This window comes from Myzus persicae, unplaced genomic scaffold (assembly GCF_001856785.1).
Source record: "Myzus persicae strain clone G006 unplaced genomic scaffold, MPER_G0061.0, whole genome shotgun sequence".
Lineage (NCBI taxonomy): Eukaryota > Metazoa > Arthropoda > Insecta > Hemiptera > Aphididae > Myzus > Myzus persicae.
The window spans coordinates 13,679-39,389 of record NW_019100554.1 but is presented as its reverse complement, the minus strand read 5'-3'; the positions used below and the strand labels follow the sequence as shown (position 1 = coordinate 39,389).

Below are 25,711 nucleotides of genomic sequence, written 5' to 3'. Positions count from 1 at the left end.
TAAAAAATTGAACCAACTGTTATTATTGTATTTATTTGTGTATATATATTTCACAAAAAAAGGTATATTATGTACACTTCAATGAACGTTTTTATCGACTACCGGACTATCTAAATATATATATATATTATAACACTTACTATTAATTATAAGATTCTAAGTGAAACAATTTTTTTCCCACATGGATTGATGACCCTAAAATAATTGTTGGCGACCCCCCGGTTGAGAATCGCTGGCTTATTCTATTATGTGTATCAAAATATAAAACAAAATTGTTTTTTGTCTGTAATTTAAGGAAAGAACAGTTAGGGCACTATGATTCAATCAACTTGAATTTACACAATACTGAATACAATTCAGTAGAGTTTATATTATCTGCATCTTTGTGACAAAAATGAAACCTATTCTCAATGTGTAGTGAATAGAGTACTGGTTAGTTAAGGTCAAATTACTGACTGTTTCTAATGAGAAATTGGTTTTATTTATTATAAAAAAAAAGTATCCACTATGAAGTGAAATAATTGTACATGTTATGTAAAGTATGAATCTATGGATGTCTGTTTTTTCTTGCATCAATAATTTGATGATCATGGTTTCATTAGAATGTTGTCTAAAGATTTTTTTATCAACGCAGTACTGGACTATTCTCCTAAGGACACTAAGAGCTTCTACAATTTCTTTGCGTATGGGTGGTGTCTCACTATTTTCCATTTCATCATCAGTGTCAGCCTGTTTAATTGTAATTACAGAATATTGGTTATCAGCTTATCGCCAAGCAACTAGATTTCGCCATCAACCTTGGCCCAAATTGTAACAAATAATCAATGTGTTGTTTCAATAATCTGATTGATTTTCAATGTTTTCATAAACTGTCAGTTCAACCCTGGACATTTCGAAAAACGCAATCGTTGGATCGTATCAATTAGCCATGTTTTTAATAAGGAACTGTAATATGAAATATTTTAATTTTGGCACCTATATGTATGAATATTTTTGTGGCTTGGTGCAACATGGGACAATGTCACAATTAAGTCAGATTAAAATTATTTGCAAAGGTGTGAAACTAATATGACCAATTTAAAATATATACAATTAGCTGTTCTGATTTGAATAAGGCTGTACTTGTTATAATATTGAAAAAAATGTATAAAAATACTTTTTTCGACATTGAACCTTTTTACTCACAAAATATTTTTTACACATTCTTATCCATATATTAAGAAAATCATTGTGTTAGAACATAGCAAATGTACCGTATTATAAAGAGGGAGAGATAACATCACAATTTTGATTTAGCCAAATTAAGATAAGTACATATTTTATTGTTAATAATTCAAAGGTATTTTTTTTATGTTAAAACATAATATACAATTATTAAAGGATTTTTTTGTTTTTGTTTAGTACAATATAATAATCATACATTTATTTTATTCTAAATTTCTTTTTGGAGGAAAATGGTAAAGGCCAAAGTAAAGCACATTTTTCAATATTTTAAAGTCATTAGTTTACTATGGAACCTATATTTTATATAACATGTAACAAATATTAGATCAATTAGTTATATCAGGAGAGATGTAGATAGAATTGATAATACATACTAAAAATGAGTGTTTATTTTTTATATTATTCTATTATTCAAATCATTTTTAAAAAAACAATTCATATTATCTATATATACATTTTTATTAATTTATTACCTTTCAAATAAAATAATAATATAAATATTATATATATATATACGAATTCAAATTTTAAAAATAATAACATTTTTCCCAATTTATGAATTTGAACACATTATTATAATTGTGATAATCTAACACATCAATAATTTTATTTCTGGGAGGTGTAAAACATACTATTTTTCTACTATTATTGAGTGTATTGTTTACTTCATATAATATACAATATAAACTCAATGATAATATTATGTATGAACTTTGTATAATAGCCCAGTTATTAATGGTGAATTGTTTTAAAATACTTATAACATAATAAATAAACAGTTAAAGGGCTAGGAAATTTGTCTGGAACACATTTTAACATATTCAAATGAAAAAAAAAAAATTTAATGAGATTGATATATATTTAAATGTTTTTAAAGTTAAACAATTAACATACTGTATTAATACACTACAATATTGATAATATAAAAAAATGAAAACGAATTAAAACAATGTATAAATGATTATTTTTAATGCTGTAAAAAAGGTTAGTATAATTTACAATACATAACATAAATCTTACTCGAGAGGAAAAAATAATGGTAAATATTTCTCATAATATTCTTTGTCAGAATCAAGAAATACACAGAATATTATGCGTTCAATCTGAAAAAGAAATATTAGTATATAACAAATAAATTGTGTTTACAAAAACAAAACTAATCAATAAACCAATCAAACATAATGTAGGAACAAATTGTAATTTATTTCAATAAACCCACAAAGTAAAAAAAATATAATAATATTGCTATATTTGACTATGTTAAAAGAATTTAAGAGTTCAGAAAAATGTTTAGTAGTAAAAAATTTGATAAAATATAAATGAACAAATTTTTTAATTTGTCTATCAAACAAGTAAAATAACAATTTTATTTTTAAGAACAATACTTATTGATCTGAGTATAATATAATTTAAATTATTTTTATAAATTTGAAAAGAATTACTAAGCTACCGGATTTTACAATTGAAACTTTTATTTATGAACTTAATTTTACAATAGTGATAATTCTCATATTTAATATTTACAAATAATAAAAGACCAAGAGCTCAGTTTTGGCTTATGAAAGAACATTTGGTATATTGTGCACATAGACAGATATAGAAATATCATTTGAATACTTAATTTCTCCATATGCTTTATAATATATGCTTAAGACTTTAACTATAATGATATTTTTTTTCGCTTTTTCGTTATTAAAGGTAGTTTTTGTTGAAAATATAGATTTTTAAATATGTAACATTTTATTTATGTAAAAATTTAAAATATCTTACCAAGTTATGATCATGCTCTAAAAAGTCTCTTATAGCTTTCAAGGCAACAATAGATGCTTCTTCTTGCGGATACCCTAAACGTGATTTAATACATTTAATATTTAAAATTAGAACGATATAAAAATATGTCATATTTACCATAAATGCCAGTAGAAATACACGGAAATGCCTGAAATTGATAAATTTTTTTTTTCAATAATAAAAACATAAATTTGAATTTTACTATAATACTTACAATTGTTCTTAACTTCTTTTCAACAGCTAAATCCAAACTGTTTTGATAAGCTGATTGCAGTTCATCGGAATTCTCTCCTTTTGGTCCGACTGTGTGTATGACATCTAAAACGATAAATTTAAACTATTTATAGATTGTAAATTAACAAAGGTAAGCATTTATTGTTTTCTTTTAAATTATTAACACTGAATAATTGAGTAACATCATAAAATTTAAACAGAAAATAATTTGTTGAAAATATATATTAAGTTATGCAATAAGTAATTAGCTGTAGTTACTCAACCATTTGATGAATTCATTGTTTTAGCAGAGAAAGTTTTTGAGAATATCAATTAACATTTAAATTAATGGCTATTTAAAATTAACAAAAATATATTATAATTGTTAGAAAATATTTTATAATATCAACATACAAATATAAGACATAAGATAACAAACAGGATATTGAACATTAAGCCGTCATAATATGCGTGGAAGTCAGTGTTTACATTATTGTCTAATCTTCACCATCGACATGACAATATGATAGTATTTGATATTATACTAGTTACATTTTAATAACTAGAAAAAATACTTTGTTATTTCTTTGCTATAAATGTAGTATAACGTTTTGGTCAATAAAAATAAACAAGTCATCATGTTGGTAATTTTACCATAAAACACAGAAAAAATAACAAATAAAATAGTTAAAATTAAATTTAAGCCAATAAAGTTTTTTTTAAACTTTAGAATATGATAAAATGCAACTAAATGTATTATTTAGGAGTACTAAAAAAAAACTGAAATTTATTTAGCAGAGGGACATTTTAGGAAAAATAACTTAGCTGTGAAAAGGTTAAAATTTGAGAAAAATTGTATTTATATTAAGTTAACTAAAATTATAATTTAATTTGTGTATCAGATACCATTAGTATTGTCATGCCATATTGATAAAACAATGTACATATTGTACTTCACACAAATGGTATATTCTGGTGTATAAAAAGTTGGCTATCTTGTATTCTAGTGTCCTATATTTTTGATTTACAATGTAGATAATACGGTGTGGTCCTATTCTATCTTTGATAAAGAAATTTTTGAGTCTTAACTTACTGACATTTAATGTGGGCATTGTTTGCAGGAGCTCTAAGAAGGCCAATTATTTATATAATTCTGTGTAGCGGTTTTCGCATTACAAGTTTAGGAACGAATGTAGTTTACTTCCCAATTGATGTTTTGGAAATGTATTTATATGCTCAACATGTTTGTGAAACCAAAATTTACTAAAAGTTTAATATGGTTTACTAGTAATAACATAAAAAGTAAGGAAAATAGGTTAATTCTGAATTCACTAATATGTTGGGCATATAAGTCATAACATATTTCCAAAAAATCACTTTTGGAAATAAACTGTATTATTTGTTTCTATATTTTTAATGAGCTATTTAACCGATATAGAGAATTATATAAATAATTAACCTTCTTAGCACTCTTGGTAGACAATACACTGAACACTAGATGCCATCAAATTACGATTCACTTTTTGACGTCAAGTGACTACCCATATTATTTACATTGTATTATGATTGAACCATAGACTTCATAGTTTATACTTTTAGATGGAGCACCTGGGTGTAGAAATGCAGTGACGCTGATTTTCTAGTACAAAATATAAAAAAAAAAAAAAAATTAAATTAAAACCAACCAGACATTAAAATATTTATTTGTATTTCGTTAAATTTGTGTGGAAAAAATATTGATATTTGATTATATGTTAGTTAAATATTCATGATCTATTTAGGCACTACCTGGTTTGTGCTATGCACGGAAAAATAGATAGGTATCATCAATTTTTTGATAAGCATCCTCTACTTTTTAATTCACCTACATCAAAGTTCTCCATTCCTTATTAACTGTGAATCATATACATACACAGAAAAATATAAACCAATCAGAAGTAGAGAACTACGACAACAACTAGAGGTGAAGGAGATGCACATGCTGAAAAAACTATTATAACTGTGATGGAACCTATCTATTCCGTCATGGTGCTATGCACATGCGCAGAAGTCCAGAACAACACGAGTAGAGCAGCAACCGTTTACCACAAAAACTTATACTTTGCTCCATCTATTAATATAAAGTCTACAGATTGACATCAAATAAAATACTGAAACCATTAAGATAAAAAAAATCAAAACGAAAACTTATTTATTTACAGAAATAATTACAGGTTAATTTATTTAAAATAGGTAGATTACTATGTATTTGTATAAAAAGGGTGTTCAAAAAGTTTGGAAATGGTCATTAGACTAATTATCAGAGATAAACAATAATATGGATATTATAGGTGACTAAATATTTTATTTAATAAATGAGCAGAGGAGTGTTATCTGTTGTTGCTATGTAAGTATAAAAATATGGAAACAGTAATAATTAAAGTGTTTCCAAATTGTTTGAACACCTTGTAAATAAATACATGTAATAATATTATGAATGGGGTTTTCAACTTACACTTTGCAGGGAGTTTATACCCTTTGGTGATTTTGGCACAACCCGTCTTACAACCATTTAATGTAGCACATTCTGCCTGAAGTTCTCGGCCAGCAGCCTTATGAATAGCTCCATCAACTATGAAATATTCAAATATATATTATAAATAATTAATTAAAAATATTGGCATGAGATTATTAGTTATGTGTACCTATATTAGCAAATTAATATAAAATAATTTAAATGTATTTTTACCTCCTCCACCTCCAGCTAACTTAGAGTTGGCTGCATTAACAATAACATCTATTGCTAATTTTGTAAGGTCGCCTTGATACAAAGATACTTTTTCGTTTAACTCTTTATTAAATTCCGGTTTTGGACCATCAATTGGTTTCAAAAATGCTGGTTTATCTGCAAAAGCAAGAATAACCTTAATAACTATTTTATATTTATTTAAACATAGTTAAGGTGCATATATTATACCTACAATTAAATAATAATATACAAATTAATTATTTATCTCAAATATATTATACATATCATATATATATACTTAAAAACTTTGTATGCACTATGCAGAAAATCAACTCAAAGTAAAATTATTTAGAATTTAAAGTGTCTATAGAAATGTCTATGAACGTTAAGAAATAATGAGGTAGTTTTAATGAATTATTTAGATCACATACAGTAATAAGCTGATTTTAAAGCTTGAAGTCATCAGAGTCGGAAATAATACACAATAAAAATGAGTAACTTATGCTAAATTATACGCCTCATACAAACTAAAGAGTTAACATTTTTTTTAAAATTAAATTCAAGTAAAAAAATTGAGAGGATGCCACATATGCATGTGTTGTTTCTGTCTTAAAAATTAATAATATAGCATATTTTATGTTCACAATTAGCTATGTTGTATGTTTGCAAGACGGAGACACCGCATGCATATACAGCACATAAAAACAAACGATAACACTGATATAGCAAGAATTATGGGATATGGATACATGGGCATTTTAAGAAAATATTATTTCATACTTTTTAATAGTCAATTATTTAAATGCAGTGAAAAATGTTTAAATTTAAAATCCTTTAATACGTTTTGGGTACCAATTAAATCTCCCACTTAGTATTATTGGTGTTGAATAATTGTTACCCTGGCCGTATTGCTACTCTGTATAAATGTACTGCATAATCTTGACATCTGACTAGGAACAACCAAAAATAAGTTCTGAAGTGAATCAAATAATGAGTTAATAAAAATAAAATTTGCTCAAAACGCACATCTAGGATAAATTTTCTTCACTTATTTTGAAAATGATTCAAACAATTTAATCTTACAATTAAAAAATTGACATGAAAAATATGTTAGCCATTAACATGATTGCTGTGTATTACATTTAAGTAAACTTGTTGTAACTTCGAAAAAATCTTAAAAATAGAAAAATTAATATGAATGTAAAATGAAAAATGAATTAATGTATGAAATATAGGTATTTAAATGAGAGAGCTAACAAATAAAAAACTGTTTAAAGGTAACGCTGATCAAAATAATGTTGTGCATTATTAACAAGCTTATAAAGAAAAGAAAGAAACATGCTGAAAGATACCAATTGGTATATTATGCAAGTTATGTTAAATGACATCATTTCAAGTCATCCACAGTGAATGGGTTAAGTCAAAAGTACATACTTTTATTTCAGGTGTATTTTAACATTTTATACTATACAAATATATAAAATAATATAAACAAGTTTACTTCAAACTTTTTTTTAGATTTTCTTTAAATTTGATTTAGGTATTTTTTTTTTAGTTTATAAGCAAGAGAAAATTAAAAAAATTGTTACAATTTAGTGATAAGTAAATAAAGACATTCAGATTCAAGTAATTATTTGAATGATTTTAAGCACATTAGTTAATGGTCATGATAAATTAAGTTTTATTCAATAATTATAAGTATTTAAGATTATTTTAAAAAGGATTATCTACCAATGGTTTTTTTATTCAATGAGACAACTGATTATGAAATATAGAATATCACATCAAGAAGTGACTATTTTTTATGAACAATTTTCTTTAATGCATCCTCTGCCGATTCCAAATAATTAAGCTAGTAACAACAATAAGAAATAATATTTACAAGTGTAATTTTTATTTTTCTAATAAAATATATTTAGTGATAACAGGTACCAATTTCATTTCATAAAATCATGGCCCAAAATTTCATTATCTTTTACCTACATTTATGATTATCTATTGTTATGACTTATGTTTAGGTATGTTTTTCTACGTCCAAGACGTAAGTCCTGAGATTATGATGTATTATCATTATTAAAATTTAAAAGGCTTTGGTGACTATAGGTAAGCAGTTCCTCCTATGAGAGATCTTTTTCAAACTTGGTTTGGTGAAAACAAAATTATGAAATAAACAAGATAGGAAGCAATAATGACAATTTTTAAAGTGCTAGAATTAGCATCACACGTAAATCACAAGGATGCAATTACTTAATAGTGTGCTTAAGAATCTACCTATGTCTTTCAACTGATGATAAGAACTTAAATATAAAATTATAAAAATAAATAACAGATTATATTTTTAGACGTTCATCTTGACATATTTTCTTATATTATATACTTTATAACTGTATACAAATACATTGAAAAATATATTATTATTCTTGTTCTTTTGAGATGTGTTGTTTATAAAATATATTTTCTACTTGAATTACGGAATTGTAATTTTGTATAATTACGTAGCTATTATAAAATACAACTAGTAGTTACAATGATAAACAAAAACATATTGTACCTACACAACAAATCAAACACACTACCGTTCAGCTATCTTTGAATTTTTTTAAATGTATGTTTTTTTCTTCTATCAATTACTTGTATGACAATGCTAACTATAATAAGTCCAATTAAATAGAGATAATATGTTTGAACAAAAACACAAATATTCCTTCTTGTTCAGACAATATCAATGTTTCATTGCAAATCAGAAACACTTGACATTTGAATACCACACGTATCATAAATATTTTGTCGGTGAACGAGCACATATCGACAACTTTAATAATAGTTAAAAATAATAATAATAATAATAGACCTAATAGAGTAACCCTCGTGCCTCATAACCTCTAAAATTTCTAAAGCGAATCTGTTAGGTACTTAGGATTTTTTGAGAAACCAAAGTTCCGAATCCATCGTAAGTCGATGGGGAAAAGACCGCGAGAACCGCGATTCGGGACCAATCGGTTTCGCGTAGGCACAAACGACGCAATTTAGCAACGCGTGGGGACAGGCGGCCGGGGCGGGGATAGACATTTCCAAAATATTACGGATGTGATCCTTACTCGTGCTGTTCAAGACCTTTCTAAAGTATTCCGGCCATGGTAAAATGGATTCCAAGTTAACCGTAGCCATTTCACGGGAAATCCGAACAAAATAATTGTTGGCGGCGAAAAGACGGCCGGGCACCAGCGCAGCAGCGAAACAGACCAAACTCCAACAGGACGCCGACAACGGACAAATACACGATGCGAGCGGCGGCAACAGCAGCAACAGCGACAGTGACGGAAACCGGAAACCGTCGTCGTCGAGTGGGAACAGATTGACCAGAACCGCCGCGGAGTAGGCTGACGAAATTGATGTAATAACCGCAGTAATACAACTTACAAGGTGGTACAATACCTCCACGAAAGTATAATCTAATAATCGGTTACTATTATTATTACTATTATATTTACTGTCGGCCGGGACGGATGGAGTCGACGCGAGCCGATACGACACGAGAATAGCGACGCGAAGCGGATTGAAACGACAACGAATGCGGAATAATGATGATAATAATAGTAATAATATAATATTATTATAATGCTTCGCAGACTTGGGTATATTATTTTATACGACGACGGTGTACGAAAACATCATAACCATTACAATTTTTTTTGTTAATAAACAATATTGGGCAATTTATCGTGAAATTCCCCGATAACGGAGGGTTATCGCACTGATAACCTGCGACGTCGCAGTAGTCGATCCCGCAAAGCAGTCGGTCGACGCGGGAAGCAGTGGATAATTTTCTACTGTCACTAGTGCTACCGACGACTACTGCGAATGTCGTTAAGGACGACGTCTTATCTCGGACCATAAAAGTGATAACGTCGATGACGACGACCCCCCGGACGTCAGGCCAATACGCCAGTTCCACAATCACAAGTCAGTAGTCACAACATATTTTGCCGTAGCACACGGAACATTGTAGTTGTCGGCTTGTCGCCAGTCGCTCCATTGAATGCACGGACGTCGTCATACGATAGCAGTAATATCATTTGGTTTTATCATACTCTGGCGATAACCGACGCGGCGTCGCATTCGCTTTTTAATTTCACCCAACGACTGTGAAAACAATTCATCGACAGCATCAGTGGTGGTTCAGACCTGTTCGCGACCCGTTTTCATCCCGTTTGTCGACGGACCCGTACACACTCGCCCCTAAGCTCCACCCGCCCACGCACGACCGCCCTCTTCGACCATGGTGAGTCCATATATTAATGCCGCCGACACGCTTGCTCATTAGATCATTGTTATTATTTGTATTGCACCGAATTATTGATTTTTCTCTCGAGTACTTGAGCCCCCTCTGTAAGTACTGAGTAGGCTGACGACATGCTTAGGTAGGCGTAATTTCGTTGTACTATAGCTGCAGGGAAACAAGCCTTTGAATTTCCCTGATAATATCTAGATTTATAATAGTGTTGACTACGTAGCAGCCGCGAATAATAATAATAATAGTAAAAAAAAAAGAAGTACTGATTACATTATACAATTTCATTCTGAGGACCTTTTATCTACTAAGACTGTGATAGATACTAATACCTATAATTGCCAAATATGGATAGGTATATATTATCTGTACATGTTTTTAAAAATAGTTATAGGACTTACATTCATATATTTGAATAAATAAATAAATATAGTCTACCTATACTTATATTAATTCAAAACGATTAATAGAATAGGTACATGTTTGACACATCAATCTACAATCTGACCAGGTAGAAAGTCGTTTAATTTTGAAAAAATGTATTAAGTGGAAAAATTATAAAAAAATTATTTTTATCTACATATTAAAATGCAGAGGCCTACATATTTCTTCAAAATATCTAAAAATCAACTTACTGACATTCAAGGTATTGAGTTTCCAATGTAGTTTGGGATGTACTTAATATTGTCATAAAATGATTTCTGACAATAATTTTTCTCAGCTTAAAATCTGCAAGTGTATTGCGTTAAACCTACAAGATTATGCTCGTTTATAAAATAAACAATAAATATGCATATTGTTAACAAAAAACAAAAGCACAGAAGTCAAATAAATTCAAAACAAACACCTTGATCACTCACGTCTCATTTGTCAACTATAATCTGTCACTCATAAATTGGTACTTGGTAGGTACTAAACTATTAAATTCTATTATTTTCTGGCTATAAGGTCCTATATAATAGCGTATATTGGTGATAAGTGCCAAAAGTGAACACCTAAACATAAAATGACTAATAATGACTTTTTAGTAGTTTAGAAACAAGGAAGACCTTAGTCTGCTGATGTTACCTGTCACTGCCTGTATATTATATTTGACACATTGATACCTACTGTATTATGTACTTATGTATCATCTTTCATCATAGACACTTTAATCTTTGATACCTAATACCTATACAGTTTTTAAACATTTGCAAAACCAATTTTTATTTTTTTTAAACTTGCACTTAGATGCATATTTTTTAGATTATTGTGTATCATTAATTTAACCAGAAAATTATATAGGTTTTGGTAATATTTAACTTTTTTCATTTATTCAACTTTATTTTATATTATTAGGGAATACATTTATATGCTTAAAAATCTTTCAAAATATGATTTAAAAAATATTATAATACAGAATCAGAAATTTATGTTTATTTTTAAATAATGAATGCACTTCAAATTAAAAAAACATGCATATTGGATTTTAAAAGTTATAAATATGTACCTAGTTGATATTAGTTGTAATACATTCAACTATTAGGTAATAATTTATTATTTCCAAAGTAATAAATAATAATTATCCGACCATATATAATTGTATTGATATTAATTGTGAACTGCAAATAAAGTATACTTTATTATAAGCTGGGATGTTGTTACATCAGGTTTAAAAATAGTTCTTATTCCAAAATGTAATAATAATATAATAAGCTATAACTAAAGGGTACTTTTCTGTTATCCCTACCTTCGATGTGTGACTACCGTAACTACTCAATTCTGTTATATCGACTACTATAGTACTATCCAAATAGTTCTATATTTTAATACATAAAACACATGAATTGCAATTTATATAATAATGTGTATTAGTAAATATTTTAATATTAGTTATTATCACAAAACTTCAAATTATAAATTATAAAATTATCACAGCAGTGGAAAGTCCTATTTTAAAAATTATAATGTTAAACATAAAATCATCAAAATTATCACAAAATAATTATGATATTAAAAATTAAGTAGAAAAATAAAAATAAATTATCACAGATGCATAAGTCTAAAATTCTATTTTTTGTGACCAATTTTCAGGAATAGTTTTAATATGTTATCGAATGGTTTTCCTTCAATGTTTTGTCTCCAGATAATTTCCGTCAAATAGGGACTTCAAATGATGGTGTCTGGTTCCCCTATACTTTTTATTTCTCCATTTAGAGTAGCCCCAAACTCGTTCAATATGCTGAGTATGGATCCCAGTAACTGTGTCAACACAGTTATGAGAGTGATTGATTGTACCATGTTTGTATCCGGCTCTAGTTAGTTTGTGTGTATCATATCCACGCTAACAGTCTGAATGTATGGTACCCTTATATATTGTTTTATTACAGTTGAAAGTCTTTCCTTTGTACGATTAGGAACTTTAATTAGAAATGTCTCTCTTATTTCCGACAAATGACTCCAAATATCTTTGGGGTAATATCCTTCCAGAATTGTTGTTTCTTTTTGAAACATACTCTTGTCGATTTCAACAATTTTCCTGGTTCTCTGATTTTGACTAATTATTATCATACACACTTCACGCATGTAATTATTCAAATCGACAATCGTACAATGACTCATATCCAAGTGCTTTTCACAAGATTTAACAGAGGTCAATTCTGCACTCCAACTATATATAAATCGGAGCATTGTTAAAAAAGAGACGATTATTTTCAAACTAATTACCCATAGGAGTAGTAGTGTTCACACAGATCCTCCTCTGCTGTCGGTTCAAACGAAAAAAAAAAAAAAAAGAAAACTAATTACCCATACCCATATTGGTTCTACGCTGACCGTCTTGACATTGCATTTCCAAAAAATTTCTTTTTGGCTGATGTATAGTTTTTATTTATGACCGTTTTTCTATTCACAGTGTCTCTGAAGTAAACCCGTCTCTTGAAAAAATTCAAGAGCATCTTTTTCACTGTTCTGTAGATTCCACAGAGTCATAATTATTTTAAAATTAATAAATACAGCAACGTTGGCAACAGGCAATCAAGCAAACTGTAGTTGTGGTATTGGCTCGGTAGTCGAAATAACAGAATGGAGACTCGCTGTAGTATGGATAATAGAAAAGTACCAACTAAAGTATGCACTTTAAAATTATAATTATGCATTAAAAAGGTTGAATATATTGTAAAATATATAAAATTAAATTGATTTTATGTTATAAAGATGATTAAAATTGGTAGATTTTTCAAATAACTTATTTGAATAAATATATGCATTTACAAATAAACACATTCCGTAATAATACTCCTAACAAATTAATATCATAATATTTTAAAATGGTCTTTTTATTTCACAATTGTAGCATACTTATTATTTAATTTAAGCAAATAAAAATAAAATACTTTGCTTAATTGTTTAAATAACCTTAATAGACCTTTAATAGATTAATTAATGAAATCTATGTTATAGCTGATATGAAAATAATTTAAGTTAGCACTATAATATTTAAATTAATATTCCCATTTTGAATGATTAAACTGATAAATTTTACTAGTTTTAATGTACCTAAATATGTTAAAATACCAATTAATAATTGAAAGATGTGTTTGATTTTTTTTTGTTATTGAGATTTGAATATTACCTGAGTTATTTTAACTCAAATTATTGTTTAGATGTTAACTCTTAAATCTTCAAAAACATCAGATCTTAACCCCTCGAAATCAGTTTTACATAGTTTTTTTTCAATAAATGTTTTATAAAGTAAATTTGAATGTACATATTTATTTTTTTAATTTAATCATAGATCTAAAATAAACAAATAATTATTAATATGTTAGTGGTTTGAGCTATGGTTTGAGGGAGTTGTTGGTTTTATAAAGACTTGTATATTTTATAGCTTTAAAATACTAAACAAAAGTATGTGCACTTTGTAGCATATGAACTAAATACAATACTTCAACAAGTCACTTTCCAAAATCCCAAATAATTTTTATGAAAAAAATAATAAAGTGTTAAGAGTAGGCACTCTATACATTATTTAAAAATAATTATTTTTTTGAAAATTGGAAAGACTAGGCATTATTACTAAGGCTAAAATAGTTTTTAGAAAACCATAATATCAATTTTTAGATTACTGAAAATAATTATTGGTTTATTTCATTGTTTATCTATTCTAAAATTCAGTTTAAAATAATGTGTTAAACTAAGTAGTTGATTCAGAAATGGGCTATTGTTAATTATTCAAACCTATGATCCTGAAACTCACAAATAGATCACTCGGTCCACTGAGGTTTTCATCATCACTAATCCAATACACACCTATCTATGTATATGTATGAGTGCGTGCGTTATGGGTAGGGTGATACCATATCATTATAAGGACCCGTAATTTATAGTATTGATAGATTATATAAAAATGTAGTCATAAAATTGTATTATTGTTATAATTTTACACAATGCCTAGATATTAGTCTTTCATTTTTTTCTTTAATAAATTAGTCATAATGTTCACAATATGAATTATAAATATAAACTTTTATGTTGAGTGTTTACAACCACTTAATGATTGTTATGCTTTATTTAAATTCACTGAGAACTTATGATATTATATACATTGAAACAATAAATTAATTAATTAATACCTAATAAAATTATTTTTAACATAAACATAATGTTATTATACTTAAATTATTCACATTTTTTAATGTTAGGGTTTTGATCACTTTTATTTGACATATAACATATTATTACATCGTTTCTAGAAAGTATCATTGTAATCAAATATTGTAGGTTGCTATTGTTATTAATCTTGTGTTAAAGGTTTCTAAGTTTAAAAGGTGTTAAGTTTTAATATTAATTTGTTGTGGTCAACTGTTGATTTTATAGTATTTGATTAAACATCATCAACCCATTAATGAGTCACGAGTGGAATACTGTATTGCATTATGCTGTATTTATCTGATGGGGGTGGGGAGGGCGTGAAATATTTGTAAATATTTATTTAATTTATAAGCCATTCATAAGACGATTCCGCGTTACCATTTTTTTGTAGAGAAATACACCTATATTATGTGTTTCAAAGCACTTAATTACTCTTATAATAATTTTGAAAACACATTTTATTTTGTTGGTTACATTTGGTTCCTAAAACCACATTTTAAATTTATTCTTAAAAATTGTATTTTAAGAAATTTCAATGGAAAATAGAATAAAAAACCAATAGTGCAGCGAAGAATAATAACAATACAAAATTGTTATTCACCAGAAGAAGTTTATCACACTTTTGATAGAGCAGACCCCACCGTTGAAACTGTATTTCCCAAAAAAGAACTAACAGACTTTTGCTCAAGATAACAGCAAGAGCGTTGTTTTATTTATATTAAATTTGTTCTATTTTTTTTTGAATTGATATAACTCTATGTATCTAACTGCATTTTCAATAATAAAAATAAACATAGTTCATGCCTTTCAGAACATACTTTTGAACCATACTTGTTCAATGCTGTTTTAAATATAATACCTGACATTGATTTATTATGCAGAAATTTACATGCTCACTCATCACATTAATTTTAAATTTATGATAACATTGTAATCAAAGGTACTAAAAACGTTATATATTTATTACTCATACAATCTGAGTTATTAATACATATTCTATTGTGTTTAACAATTTAATTTCAGTTTATTGAAAAGAAAAACAATTTCCAATTATTATTAAGGGTGCCTGCAATACCAAAAAGTTTGAGAAGCAATGGTGGGGCATAACCAAACCAAATTATGTAACTATATGTGTGTACTGATCAAATGGTTTCAGAAACTCAAAACTATAGGTACACATGGAATTTACACTTGAATCACAATTTTCTCTACTTGTGTTTTCTATTAATTAATTAAATGATAGCCTATAACCTTTTATTTATAGATGTTCTACTGTTGCATATTTTTGGGTAATTTAGTATTTATAAAATTATATTTTGTTGATTACTGAATAAGTAATTACTAATGAAAGTTAGGTAGTTGCTACGTACTTATCTAATCAACAGAGCGTGTGTAAACGGGATTTAATTGAGCTCAAAATAAAATTCTTAAAATTACTAGATAAATACCAAATAATTTCCAAACTTGCAGTTATACCTAAAATTATTAAATCAGTTACTTTCAAATGCATGTATGTAATGTTTTTACAACTTTTATATACAGGCCACAGGGTGTATCGTTTAATCGTTTAAATAGGAACTATTTTTTACCTAGTAATCCATTTATATTAAGACACATTATTTCAAAAACGATTAACATTTTTGAAAATATTTTACTTACATAATTTTAAGTTGTTAGAAAAAGATTTTTTAATAGGTATTTTTAGTCGTTATCATTTGTTAAATTGTATAATTTTTTATGACACCTTTTATTTTTAAATCATTATTCAAAACTAAAATATTTTTTTGAGTACTTTGTACAAAAAAAAGCAAATTTTGAATGAATAGCTTATGTTAAAGTGTTTAAAGTTTGATGAGCGGAGTGAACTGGTCAAGTTCTTCTGAAATAAAGGTCTTATGTAAAATGGATGGCCCTGTATTATTTTATAATTGTATGAACAAATTGTATATTTTAATATGTCCAGTCCTAAACAATTCAAAACTAATTAATTGAATACAAATATATATAAAATTATTTATTTTATTTTATTTGTTTAGTTGACTTTGTATGCTCCATACATTTTTATTTATTGGAATCTTTTTATTCTTCTCTTTGTTAATTCCAACTGTTATCAGTCACTATGTGAGTTATGTCTTGAGTTTGATATTGTTTCTTGTCTCATTGATATCTTTATAAAATCATTAATCTCGTTTTTCAGAGCATGTTAGCACTATTAATTGTTTTCTCTAGAACCCATGTCCAATGTAGCAAACTTTTGTTAAGCACAACAAATCTTTATTTTAGACTAAATAGACCTATTATCAAACTTAAAGTTAAGTTAAGTTATGATCATTTAAAAATGTACAGTTTAAAAATGGTCATAATTACTTAAAAATAATAATATCAAAAAAATCCTATGAGTTGCTATAGATAGATCATGGGTTATTTAAATTTTGGAGGCCCACAATAATATCAATGACCTTTTCTTTTTTTGCTGTTACAAATAAAAAATAAAAAATAAAAATAAGGATTTAGAGTTGTAGAACAGCATATTTTAATTCTAAATTTTTGTCAAGGAATTTATTATAGCAATAAATTGCTATCTTTTCAATAACTACTAATCTGATTTGCTTCGTGTTGACACGGTTACAGTGAATTCGTAACTGCCACAAACGCAGTAGCGATTTATGATAAAACTAAATTTAAACATCAACAAAAAGTAATAGAAACACATGTCTAAAAAATGTATTATTTAAAAATCTAATTGCGACCCACGGTTTGGGAAACTCTACCGTAGATAATATTCTTGTCTTTAAATTTTAGTAGAGGTAAATTTAGTCTAATTTTAGAAATTACATTGTAAAATGTATTATTGTGAACTTTGTTACCAAGTTGTTCATTTGTAAAATGGAGACAACAAATGTGTCCTTTTAATGAATCTTAATCAACATTGTTCGAAAAGTAGTCAATATGCGAATTATAAAAGTGTAATTTATTGTTTATTAGCTGATCCTGTGTACTTTGTTGCCCTTTAAAAATGCCTGGGACTCACTTGTGCTAATGTGAGTATTTTAATATCAGGTAGACAATGCATCTGTAATGGATTGCAGACCTCATTAAATGTTTTTGATGCAAACTTGTACTTGATTTGCCCGATTAACCAATGGCAACCAATATACAAAAAAAAATTACTAATTTCTACTTATTATTTCTCTTATAACATTAGCCATTATTTATCAACGAAAATTCCCTTCGTAAATCCCAAAATCTCTGGTTGAGCAACTTTCTGGATTGGATCTACTGGATCAAATTGTCAATCTAATAATCCAAGGAACCACTTAAACACACCCAAAAAATATCATCAAAATCCATCTAACCATTTAGGCAGCCATAAGAGGCGTACAGACTTACAGACAGACAGACATACCTTCATTTTCATATACATATATAAATGTATATATATAATATATATAATTTTATCCTATAATATGTTCTAAGAAATTATTTATCCCTGATTGTTACTTTGAGTTTTTTTTTATGAATTTCATAAAAATGTTGGTACTACATTCTTAAAATAGTTAAAACTAACACTAATTTTTTAAATATTGGTCATACAGTTAAAAAACCTTTAATCTTTTGTGAAAATTCTGAAATGCCTTTTTCGAGCTTTACTTCAAATAAGAATATAAGATTGAGAATTGTTACATAAATTAAATTTTGGAAACATTTTATTTTTAAAATGGTTTTTTATTTTATTATCTTATAGAATAATACCTAGAAAACTATTAAAATGTTTTGTACATTTTACCTCTGAGTGGTATGTACTCTGTACAGTAATTGTCAATTGACAATAATTATTATCACAGAAGTCGTGTTATGTTTAACAGCATATTTTTCATAAATTATAGAAAATATGAAAAAAAATTTTTTAGGTATTTTAGGTAGTATTATTCTTCAGAAAAATAAAATAAAAGTTAAAACTATAGTAAATGGGTATGGCATTATTTAGAGTGTTATTTGCAATTTCCCTTCAAAATTCTAATTTTTGACAAATATTTTTTTTTTAATTGAATAAAAATAATTTGTACATTTCTGTTTTTTTCTGATTATTGTGTATGTTAGTTGATATTATAATAAAATAGCATTAAAATGTAAAAAAAAATTATGATAAACTGTTGAAAAGTTTTGGAGATGTGTGCTAAGATCGGGCTTATTTAAAAAAAAGTTCAATTGTTCATAACTAAAAAAATAAAAACTAACCCCCTCCACCCTTAAAGAGTTTTTTTCCATTACTTTAAGCTTACTATTATATGATGTCGGCCGGTCACTTCCACATGGGACAATTTGTAAACAATGTTATTAAACAAAATGTTTTTCTATCTTCACTAAAATTTAATGGTCAGATGTTGTTTGTAAATTGTAATACTAAGGAATACGTTTACATTTCTTCTATTATTATATTTCTGTATTATTATCTATGTATTTGTTAGAGTCGTCAGGATCATAGACAAGTTAAGGTAGTTAGAGTTAATTGATCAACATTCAATATAATTATAAGCCGTCTCACTAGTTTTCTTTTTAGTTTATACTATTAGCAATGAAATATATACAATTATGTTAGTATTGGTTAACTAGCAAATTTTTATCTGGTTGTAACAATAATTAAATTTAGAAATGGTGTTACTTTCAAAACCTTTTATTATGTTTAATTTGAAACAATTATAACAGCTGTGTCAATAAATAGAAATTAATTATATTACTAATTGGAGTAAAATTAAATACATTTAATTATTCTGTTATCTGATAAGCAATTAATAATTTCTTAAATTGAGATTAGCTACATATGACATTTGTTAATAATTAATAGCTGTCTTAGGTATTTGTATATTTTGTTATTTTACACATGAATTTATCTTAAAATGATATAAAGGAAATTAATAATTTGTTTTAGTTGGAATACTTCAAAAATATCCTGTGAAAGTTGGTAAATAATGTATATTAAATTTGGTAGGTTTTTGTTTTTGTTAATCACTAATCAGAGTGAAATTTAATATAAAAATGAGATATTAATATGATTACAAAAGTTCAAGTAAAAATTTTTTTTCTCATTTCCACCATATTTGTATTATACCTTTTTATGTCGGAATTCAATTTGAAAATGAAGAAATTTAATGTATAAATACTATTATATTTTATAGTATTTTCCATGTAACTATTTTGTACATTTATTCCTTGGTTACTTTTTATTTAATCAATTTTAGCGAATTTTGTTTTTATTATTTTTATATTATTACAGTTACAGTATTTTGAACAAAACAGATTTTTGATTAAATGATTAAGTTTTATTTTTAAGATTAACATTTTTCATAGTGTTAAATTTTCTCAGTTACTAACATTAGTGGTTCTCAAACTGTTTTGGCTAGCGGTACCCTTTTTAAACTAAAGTCTTCTCAGAGCTCCCTTTTCCATTTCATATCATGATCCTTCATAAGAAATTAAAAGAATTAATAAAAACTAGAAAAAATTGTTATGGGTAATTTGAAAATATTTATTGAATTCAAATTATAAAAATAATTTATGTATTTGTATTAACGTAATCGTAATTTTTTCCGTCACCACCATCATAAAGTTTTCAAATTAAATTTTGGACCATCAAAAATGTTATTGCAGCTCGGTGCTTCTGTAAAGACATTGCGGCTTACACTTTGGGAATCGCTGACTTACATGAATAAAAATGTTATTCTCTTAAGATTATAAATTATTTTTAAACATTATGAATGAAGATATGAATAAGATCAGAATATTAGTTGTACCTATTTAAAATGTGTCTGTTGTGTCAACTATTAAAAGTAACCTAGGGAGTAACACTTGGTTGAAATCAATATATTTGTTGATTGGAAAATATAATTAGTTACTATTTGCTTTAATAAAATTAGACTGATTGAAAATTGCACATTAAGTAGAAATTATACACGTATGTGTTATCTGTCTCCATCTTATTAACGCTTAACTTAGAGCATTTTACATTAAGAAGAATCTGTTTTACTTTGTTATTTTAAATATTAAAATTAATTGATTCATTATACAATTTATAAGTAAAAGTAAATATTATTTAGAGCACCTTTTTTTTTTTGTGTTTTGAGCATTTACAGTTTACAATCTTAAAATGTTCATAACTTGCTTTAAAAATAAAACACCAAAAAAAAAAAAATCCTTCGAACTACCCTAAATAATATTTTCATCTTTAAACTTTATAATACTTCAATTGTATATATCATATAGATACTAAAAATAACAAAGTAAAATAGATACTTTTAAACTTAAAATTTGCTCTGTGTTGGTGAGATGGAGACAACACATCACGTCGGTATAACATCCTCATATTCAAATAATTGTTGAGCTGTAATAGTACTAAAAGCTAATAAAAAAAAAAAAAAAACATTCTCATATCAGAATACAAATTAGAAAACATCAGTAATAAAATATACATTTTGATTTAAATCAATAATTACAAAATATGTATGTCCACAGGGGTATGAAACTTTTTTTTGATTATATTTGCATTGAAATTAACTTCAATTGGGTAGGTATAACATACCTATACTTTTTTGGATAGAAATAATTATTCCTTTTGTCTATAGCAAAATAGCATAAATATGTATGTTCTAAATAAGGATAAATTACTTTTCAATGTTGTTTGAAATATGAAGTTAATAAAGAATAATTGACAAATAATATTACATAATAGGTACTTTCATAAAAAGAAATTTAATTAAAAATAATCATTGTTTGTACTTCAATATTTAAATTTTTTACAACAGTTATAACAATTAGAATTATGTACCTATATTGATTTTATCTGGTCATAAAAATGAATGTAGGTAACATAACACCTATCTATTGAAGTCAGTAGAGTGTGATGTTATATCATAATTTGAGGATTGTTTTTTTTTAAATAGTCTGTGTTGTTATTATATTACACAGGTACATTACATAATGGTTAAACAATCTTGAAAAATATATTTATAATTGTTTAATATAATTAAAAATAATATTAAATTTCATGTACATATTTTATCCATCTATTTACAATGTAATAATTAACTGAGTTTAATAATATTTTTTTTCCGATAGTCTATGGGAGATAAAGTTACAAATCTTTGGAAAAGAGCCAGCGATGAAGGAGAAAATAGGGATGAAATTCCTTGGCATCTAAAATATGGTAGCAGAACATTGGGGACATTTGCAGGCATTGGTATGTATCATAACAAAGGACAAATCCTGTATTTCTTAATAATTGTAATTCTATTAATCTTTTAAAATTATTACAATTAACTGTAAAATATTATTATTTTCAGTTAATTTATTCACTGGTATTTGGAATGGATTGGGATTAATTTTTTTAAACACAGATTGTTTATTTGGTGGAATTATACAATTGTATGTATATCAAGTAGTTATTATTAATTTTTTCTACACAATTTAATACCTAAAATAAACTAATTTATGTGTAATTGCAGGCTTCTTGGTATGTTACTAATTGCATTAGAAGCACCTTTTCTTTGTGTGTTTATCGATTATATGCAGAAAGTCAGTGATGTTGCTGAAAATAAACCTTACTGGACTAGAGCTATTTTATATGCCGGGTAAGAAACAAAAAATTGATCTATTAAATATTTTGTTACTAACTATTATTGAATGCATGATTATAATTATGTTATAAAATATTGGTCAATCCAGCATTAAATCTAATATATTTTCCAGGCTATCGTTAATACCAATGCTTCTATGTTTTGGTCCAAGTACATTGATAGCCAGTGCTTTAGTATTTTGTACTGGTTTATTGTATGGTCTCATGTCAGTTGGGAAAAAGTAAGTTCTTATTTATGTCTGAACTAAATATTTTATTTGTTGACTATATAAATATGTTGATATGAAATATTCGTCTACTTTGTGTTTGATTATTATTGTTCTAAAAACACTGGCTTTTTGTTTTGTGTTTGTTACAATACTTACTTCTAAATAGAGGATCTAGGGAAGATATGGGAGCTATTGCTTCTCCTGTTGATAACGTCTCACAACCCATGGGCGGACATCACACAACTTTAATGGAAGATCCAGATGTGTGGCGTCCCACTTAAGGCAAACTGAACTAAATATTTAAAGTGTATTATTGCTGCTTATACTGGTAGTTCATTAGCTTCAATCATTTCCTATAAAATATGCACTTTAAATAGATAAATAGGATTTTGATATATTTTAGTTTTAGTTTTCATAATTCATTACTGTAGTAACCAAACATTTATTTTACTACAGTTATATCAAATGTAGAAATAATTTTTTTTAACCTTGATTCAAAGAATTGCACGTCAAAATGAAATGTTCTATTTTGTATTTTCATGTTAAAATTAATTTTGATGTGTGAAGTTGATTTATAAGTGCATGTATGTTTACTATTTTAATAATTTTTAAAAAAATATTTGTTTTAGAGCACCAGCAGAACAAATGAAAACAACTGCATCCACATTAGAGCCATGAGACATATATCACATTAGTGAAATATAAACATATGAGTATAATACCTTAGAATTCACTAAAACCAATACAATGTATTGGTTTTCTAGTGATTTTATGACTACCACTATCCAAATGCATTCCAATACACCATGGTCTCCTAATTGATGATACTCATTTATCTATGGTAATCAAGTTCAACAAAATTAAAAATTGATTCACTATGCATCTTTCTTCAGATGTATTGATGCCCATTAATAGTATCCCTTTACATTTCACACCATTCAAATCTATGTTAGGTTTTCACATATATATCTAATAACCTTAAATAAGATTATCTTTATATTTATTCTATTTTAATCTTATTACATGCCATTAATATACATTAATTTAGTTGTCATGATTTTAAATGGGATTATTGAAATTTTTACAACTAAAATATAAATATAACAATTAAAATGACTGCAGAATCTCTTTTGAATCATTTTTATAATAATTATATTCAATATTATCAACTTGTAATCTTAAAAATTATTTACTTAGTTGAATGAGTTTTAGGTTACTTATAAAGTAACTTAAACTACTTTGAAACATTTTGTTCATTTATTATTACTATTTTTCCATAAGTTCAACTTATTTTAGTCACCTCACAGAACATGCTCGCACCATAATAAATCATTTAAATGTTCCTGGAATTAATTTTTAAAATGTATCAATTTATCATATAATAATATAAAGAAGTTTATATACTATGGTCATCTTAAATAACAATTGTTTATATAATTATTTACTAATAAACATGTAATATTATTTAATTTAAGTTATTTCTTCATCAAGTAATAATTAAACATAATAGAATAAAATTAAAAATTAAAAATGTATTATTGTGTTTAAATTTTTCAAAGCAACAAAATTGTTTTCTTAAAATATTAACTAATTAAATAAAAACACAAATAATAATTATATTCATGATTTTATAACTGTTTTTTCGACTTCAAAGATTAAAGTGTAACAAAAATAAATTATTCAAAGTAAAGAAATGGGTTGAGATAAAATTATCTTTTATTCAATATTTCAGATATGTATAATACATGTATATCCTACTATACATTGAGGTTTCTCGATGATAGGAACTTGAATTGAAGAAATAATTTATTCCTTATTATTATATTAAACAATATTGGTAACAATTTCTGATCAGTAAAATTAATAAATACCTACATTTTTTTACAATTTGAGATAGTTAAATTGTAGCTTATCCATATCTTTAATATCCATGAGTAAAATATAATAATTGTATTTGTACAACATTAAGAAGATGTGAGTTCTTTTCTATCTTCGAACCACGTGTCTTCTTAAGTATAAGAATATTTGTTATTGTATATTATTTATTGTTTTAAAAAATGTCAGCGGTCGATTTATAAATAATTAAAAAATAAATTGTACTTATAATTTTATTACTATTAATAATATCAATTGTGTGAGTACAAATATATAGATAATTTGGGTTTTTCCTTCAAAATAATGTACTATAATATTATGTAAGTTACTCAATAAAATTATTATAACAATATCTTTAATATTTTAATTAAATTCTAAAAATCGAATGGAAGCTTTTTAACTCCCCTTTTATAGAAATATTTTTATTTTTAATAAACCAATATATATTAATTGAATTTAGCCTTTAGATATTACATTTTTTTTAAGAAATATAGGCAAAAACTTAATATCTATTAATTAATTTGAATTTTAAATACTAAGTCATAGTTAAACATTGATTATTATTTATAGTTTTAATTATAAGGTTAGACTATAAACTATTTTAATATTCATTGTAAACTTATAATTGCTATGAACTGTTGTATAATTGGCAAAACGTATGTTACCTACTAAATTAATACACCTATTAGTAGAGTTTATTAAGATTATAATAATATATCACTATACTTGCATACCTTACTACATGTTTTATGGGTTTTATAATAATATTTTCATCAGTATTTAAACGAAATATTAACCATTGTATTATTTAATGTAACATTTAAAAAAGTTATTAAAAAATAAAAAATTAGAACTATATTTACTGTATTCAATTAAAACATATACAAACTTCAAGTTTGTACAAAACTTTTATGACTATCCATTATAACCTATAATATACATAATAATACAGGTAAAGTAGTGTATAATATGAATCATAGTACTTATTAAGTAAAGTGTACCTTTATGAGGTTCCAGAGTCATAGAAATGTAACCGATAATATAAAAACCTTTCAGATTATTTATATTAATGAATTGTTGCTGTATTTAAAATTGATTTTTAAAAATGTTGATGTAAC

General features: G+C 26.2%; 2 protein-coding genes across 5 annotated transcripts; one reads left to right on the top strand and one right to left on the bottom strand.

The window, feature by feature from the left end:
* Positions 1-2,064: 2,064 nt before the first annotated feature.
* On the bottom strand, positions 2,065-9,607 carry LOC111032666 (macro domain-containing protein CT2219-like). Its single transcript, XM_022313075.1, has 7 exons — positions 9,055-9,607; positions 5,957-6,112; positions 5,723-5,839; positions 3,230-3,333; positions 3,133-3,163; positions 2,995-3,068; positions 2,065-2,327 (listed from the first exon to the last, which is right to left on the bottom strand). The coding sequence occupies exons 1-7, from the start codon at positions 9,122-9,124 to the stop codon at positions 2,241-2,243; spliced, it is 639 nt and encodes a 212-aa protein (XP_022168767.1). The 5' UTR covers positions 9,125-9,607; the 3' UTR covers positions 2,065-2,240.
* A 249-nt stretch (positions 9,608-9,856) lies between these two features.
* LOC111032672 (calcium channel flower) lies at positions 9,857-23,831 on the top strand. 4 transcript variants are annotated; one of them, XM_022313106.1, is made up of 7 exons: positions 9,857-10,238; positions 21,993-22,113; positions 22,217-22,298; positions 22,379-22,504; positions 22,623-22,730; positions 22,885-23,025; positions 23,348-23,831. In XM_022313106.1, the coding sequence occupies exons 1-6, from the start codon at positions 10,236-10,238 to the stop codon at positions 22,997-22,999; spliced, it is 555 nt and encodes a 184-aa protein (XP_022168798.1). In that variant the 5' UTR covers positions 9,857-10,235; the 3' UTR covers positions 23,000-23,025; positions 23,348-23,831. The 4 variants fall into 4 exon arrangements, with proteins under 4 accessions (XP_022168798.1, XP_022168788.1, XP_022168780.1 ...); XM_022313096.1 differs by having other exon boundaries at positions 9,858-10,238; positions 22,885-23,046; XM_022313088.1 differs by having other exon boundaries at positions 9,881-10,238; positions 22,885-23,000.
* The last annotated feature ends 1,880 nt before the right edge of the window (positions 23,832-25,711 follow it).